At 40.1% G+C, this 6000-nt stretch overlaps 1 protein-coding gene across 1 annotated transcript in view; it reads right to left on the reverse strand.

The window, feature by feature from the left end:
* The window catches only part of disp2 (dispatched RND transporter family member 2), a 35868-nt gene extending 30285 nt beyond the window's left edge, over positions 1-5583 (reverse strand). Inside the window, exon 1 of the mRNA XM_061895843.1 lies at positions 5365-5583. Within this exon, the coding sequence (XP_061751827.1) occupies positions 5365-5453 (89 nt within the window). The 5' untranslated portion in view covers positions 5454-5583. The remainder of the gene's footprint in view (positions 1-5364) is intronic.
* Positions 5584-6000: the final 417 nt, after the last annotated feature.

The raw sequence follows: 6000 nt of genomic DNA on the forward strand, positions 1-6000 counted from the left end.
GGGACCCTTTACTTACATATTGTATAAAAAAAATGTTTTACATTTAAATCAGGGGTGTCAAACTCATTTTAGCTCAGGGGCCACATGGAGGAAAACATCTATTCCCAGGTGGGCTGGACTGGTAAAATCATGGCATGATACCTTAAAAACAAAGACGACTTCAGATGGTTTTCTTTGTTTTACTTTGGCCAAAAAAAGAACAAACACTTTCTGAAAATGAACAAATCACAAAATAATCCTTTTAACAAAACACTTCAAATTCTGAGGGAAAAAATTGTGTGCGGTCTGAAAAACACAACGAACTGTAGACTTTGTCTCAGTGTATCTACAAAGCCAATAAACATGAAGTCACGGCCTATCTGGGATTGAACGAAACACATTAACTTCTCGGTGTCAAATACCTCATTTCTCATGTCCAGGTATTAATCCTGTGCTAACTCAACAAACAATACACACACGGATGTAGAAACTGTTGAAGATGGTTGATTTACTCACTTTTCTCATTTTTCACAGAGATATTTAGTAGCAATGAGGATGCCAAAGAACAATGCTTTGAATAAGAAGACCTAAAACTGCAGGTTTTGTGTTTCATTTTGTTCGGAGGAGCCACAGCCACGTGTTGATTAACGTGGACCCCGACTTAAACAAGTTGAAAAACTTATTCGGGTGTTACCATTTAGTGTTAAATTCTTACGGAGTATGTACTGTACTGTGCAATCTACTAATAAAAGTTTCAATCAATGAATCAATCAGCGTTACCACAGCTATATGCGCTTTACTGCGTACCTCTTGCTTGGCTCCGGTATCAAGCGTTTGCTTTCCCAACAGAGTTATTGCGACACCCAGTGGACACATTTAGATCAGCAGTTCCTTTCATTACACAATTTTAGCTAAATTTTACACTTAGCAAATTCATCTGGCGGGCCAAATCCTGCCCACGGGCCTTATGTTTGACACCCCTGATTTAAATGGTCTTAAAGGGGAACATTATCACCAGACCTATGTAAGCGTCAATATATACCTTGATGTTGCAGAAAAAAAGACTATATGGTTTTTTTTAACCGATTTAAGAACTCTGAAAGGGTGAATTTGGCGATTTAAACGCCTTTCAATTGATAGCCTGTCGAGCGATGACCTTTCACCCGTGACGTCACAACATGAAGCAATCCGCCATTTTCTCCACCTTATTACACACACCAAGTCAAATCAGCTCTGTTATTTTTCCCGATATCCACACAATAATGTGTGGATATCCTTCGACACTCAAAGCAGATGCATTTCCAAGCATAAAGTCAACGAAATCTGCAATATTGGAAAATAAACCACCACTGAATTTGCCCGAGTGCGAGCTATTCAGGGACGACGGCAGTCTCTTACCGCAGACGAGCGAGGTAAACCCCCTGGATATGATTTATGCCATTTCTTTTTCTGATTATAATAAATTATAACTGATTTTGTCCACCAAACTTATAACGTTGTGCATGAATGCACAAAGGTGAGTTTTGTTGATGTTATTGACTTATGTGGAGTGTGCTGATCAGACATATTTGGTCACGGCATGACTGCAAGCTAATCGATGCTAACATGCCATTTAGGCTAGCTGTATGTACATATTGCATCATTATGTCTCATTTGTAGCTATATTTGTGCTCATTTAGTTTCCTTTAGGTCTTCTTAATTGAATTTATATCTCATGACACACATTTAATGCCAAACAAACACATACCAATCGTTGGTTAGAAGGCGATCGCCAAATTCGTCCTCGCTTCCTCCCGTGCCGCTGTCTGTCGTGAAATGGCTCAATAGCTTCAGTTTCTTCTTCAATTTCGTTTTGGCTACCTGCTTCCACACTCCAACCATCCGTTTCAATACATGCGTAATCTGTTTAATCGCTTACGGCGCTGAAATCCGAGTCTGAATTCGAGCTAATATCGCTATACCTTTCTGTGTTATCTGTCATGTTTGTTTCTGTGTGGTCATGCTGTGACGTCACAGGAGAATGGACGGGTGGATATAACGACAGTTAAAATCAAGCACTTTGAAGCTGTTTTTCAGGATATTGCGTGATGGGTAAAATTTTGAGAAAAACTTCGAAAAATAAAATAATTCACTGGGAACTGATTTTTATTGGTTTTAACCCTTCAGAAATCGTGATAATGTTCCCCTTTAAAGGTACTTTGTTATCGTAAAATATCAAGATATTTAAACATAGCGCTGTAATAGCTAGCTGGCCGCAAACACCATCACCCTGAGATCGGTAGGTTATGAAATTCAAACCCCAGCCGAGTCATACCAAAGACTTAAAAACTGACACCAGTTACCTCCCTTCTTGGCACTCAGCATCAAGGGTTCGAATTGGGGGTTAAATCACCAAAAATTATTTCCGGGCGTGGCCACCGCTGCTGCCCACTGCTCCCCTCACCTCTCAGTGGGTGATTAAGGGTGACGGGTGAAATGCAGAGAATAATTTCTCCACCAAGTGTGTGTGTGACAGTCATTGGTACTTTAACTTTAATATAATTGCTACCGGCGCTAATTGCTAACTGGCAACTGGTCCATAGATTGCAATTACAGCGCTATTTGCAAGCTGAAAACTAGTGTGCTAATCGCTAGCTGGCAACGAGAGGGACGACCGTTGGCTTGCAACTAGCACGCAAGTTCCTTGCAATCTTAATTGCGAACATAAATATAAAACATAAGTGTTGATGTTTGTGAGTAGGGTGGCAATGTCACTATCATTTCTAAACTACACTGCAGTTAACATTAATGTGTGTTTAAAGACATTGACATTTTGTGGGAAAATGTTCATGGGGAATATAAAAATTTTTTTGGTTTGTTTATGTATTTTTTTATATATATAAATCCAAAAAAAATCACGACATACCCTGCAGTACCTCTGTTGAAGACCTCTGGTAGATGATGGTGAGAAGAAAGCTTGGTAGTTCATTTATGAATAAGCGGTGGGATTTAGTCAATTTAACTTCCACCCACTCCCTTTTGGATATGAAAACATATTTATTATGTATTTCTATATCTGAAATTTCCTGTATTAGGATTATTATTCATTTTGTTTATTTTGTTTTTAACATGTCCTACACTGCTATGTATATTTTTTGTCCTTTTGACTGAAGCAGCTCCGTATTAACAACTAAGAGGTTTGTCTAGAACAGGGGTGTCAAACGTACGGCCCGCAGGCCGGATCAGGCCCGCGAACAAGGATGAGTTTGCTAAGTATAAAAATGAGCCGAAATTTTTTACTGAAAGAAACTGCTGTTCTAAATGTGTCCACTAGATTTCGCAATAGCAATTCTTTGTATTTTTGTTGATGATGCTATATATGTAAAGAACAAAAATAACCACATGATGTTTGTGCACCAGTCGAGGAAAATGAGCAAACTACAAAAATAACATCCTGTAATTTGATTCTGATATTTTTTTATCTTGATAGATTGAAAATTAAAGGCCTACTGAAACCCACTACTACCGACCACGCAGTCTGATGGTTTATATATCAATGATGAAATATTAACATTGCAACATATGCCAATTCTGCCTTTTTAGTTTACAATTTTAAATTTACCACGGAGTTTCTTGTTGAAAACGTCGCGGAATGATGACGCGTGCGGGTGACGTCCCGGGTTGCAGAGGACATATTAGCGCAGCACCATTTGCAGCTAAAAGTCGTCTCATTTCATCGCGCAATTAAACAGTATTCTGGACATCTGTGTTGTTCAATCTTTTGCAATTTGTTCAATTAATAATGGAGAAGTCAAAGTAGACAGATGGAGGTGGGAAGCTTTAGCTTTTAGCCACACAAACACACAGTGATTCCTTGTTTAAAATTCCCATTGGTGAAGCTTTACTATGGATCAGAGCGGTCAAGCGAACATGGTTCCCGACCACTTGTCAACCGGCAGGTTTCGGTGAGAAAATTGTGGTAAAAAGTCGCCTCTTACCGGAGATCAGCTGAGCTTGCGCCGTCCATGCAGCTGCCGTCGACTTCCCTCAGAGACTGGCGTCAAGACACCCGTGGACACACCCCTCCGACTATCAGGTACTATTTAATCTCACTAAAACACTAGCAACACAATAGAAAGGTAAGGGATTTCCCAGAATTATCCTAGTAAATGTGTCTAAAAATATCTGAAACCGTCCCAATTCAATCGCCTTTTTTTTTTTAACTTTATTTCTATTTTTTATTTTTAACACAAATCTTTCATCCTCGCTCCAATTAATGGGGAAATTGTCGTTTTTTCGGTCAGAATAGCTCTTTCTTGCTGCTGGAGGCTCCCATTATAAACAATGTGAGGACATGAGGAGACCTCACCCTTGTGACGTCATCGTCTGCGACTTCCGGTAAAGGCAAGGCTTTTTTATTAGCGACTAAAAGTTGCAAACTTTATCGTCGATGTTCTCTACTAAATCCTTTCAGCAAACATATGGTAATACTGCAAAATGATCAAGTATGACACATAGAATGGACCTGCTATCCCCATTAAAATAAAATCTCATTTCAGTAAGCCTTTACTAGATACACACAACAACAAATGTTTCCACATAAAAAATTACACAGCATTCACACACCAAACATTCAACATAAAGTGTAGCATTATCGCCCTCTACTGGTAAAAGTTAACATTACATGTATTAAGCAAACTTTGATCGTCAGTTACTCTCAGATAAATAACCATCAATACAAAAGACACCACAAAGTCAGCAATTTCAATACAAAACAAACTAAATATATCCATGCACAATTTATATCTACTTATCACATAATTTGTTCAGAAAGAATACATAACAACAAATAAAGATAGAATACTATTAACCGCAAGATGAAAATGTAAAACAAACAACATCATTTTCAGAATGTGCTCGTTCTATTTTTAAATAAAGACAACAATCTGAAGTAGTCTTTATTTTTAAGTTATCGCGCCCTGATTTTACCAGTCCGGCCCACTTGGGAGTGGATTTTTTTTCCATGTGGCCCCTGATCTAAAATCAGTTTGACATCCCTGGTCTAGAATAAAGGCTTATTTGGAAGACATTTATGCGCACAAATAACAAATTACAGTAAATAGATGCTCGTTTCCATATGAAGAGGAGCACGCCTGAAAACGGAAACAATGCAGTAAAAAAAAAAAACCCTGCATACATTAGAATAATAATACAGCTTCAGGAACACACACAGTAATGTAAACAATTATGATAAATACATGTGAGCTTTACGTGAAAGAACTGCTCTTTTATGTCATGCAACAGCTCGTGTTGCATTAATGAGTGTACCTAATGAAGTGTCCTGTGCGGTGATTAGGATCAGTAATAGAAGATATAAAACACATGCGTGCAGATAATACAACCCACCGAGGAAAGAGATCTGGGATGTCTGCAGAACAATCATCCATCACTATCGCATCCGTGCTGTCTCCTTTTGTCGAGTCAGCAGTGTCCATCTCCTTCTTTTTAACATTTATGTATCCACGGATTCAAAATAAAAACATGCAATGGCGCTCAATGTGGAGATGATTTCATCAAACACCTGCCGCCGCTAAACCGAGAGAGAGAGAGAGAGAGGGGGGATGTTGTGTGCGGAGGAGCTCCAACAGCACACCGGAGCTCTGAGAGTTAATCTGCCCGGAGCTGAGCGCTGATTGGCGGACCCTCGGTGATGCTCGGACGCCGGCCTGGTGTGTCCATGTCAGACCCGCCCGGCTCCAGCGCACCTATGGCGGACACGATGCAACACGTCCGCCCGCCGACACCCTTCTGTGTTGACGTGGCCCAATAACCTAATTGGCAATGACGTCACCGGATACGCAAAATTAGGTACACTCATCCATCCATCCATCTTCTTCAGCTTATCCGAGGTCGGGTCACGGGGGCAGCAGCCTAAGCAGGGAAGCCCAGTCTTTCCTCTCCCCCAGCCACTTCGTCTAGCTCAGGGGTGTCAAACTCATTTTAGACGGGGGGCCACATGGAGAAAAATTGGGGCCGGACTGG

The sequence above is a fragment of the Nerophis ophidion genome, linkage group LG03, assembly GCF_033978795.1.
Source record: "Nerophis ophidion isolate RoL-2023_Sa linkage group LG03, RoL_Noph_v1.0, whole genome shotgun sequence".
NCBI lineage: Eukaryota > Metazoa > Chordata > Actinopteri > Syngnathiformes > Syngnathidae > Nerophis > Nerophis ophidion.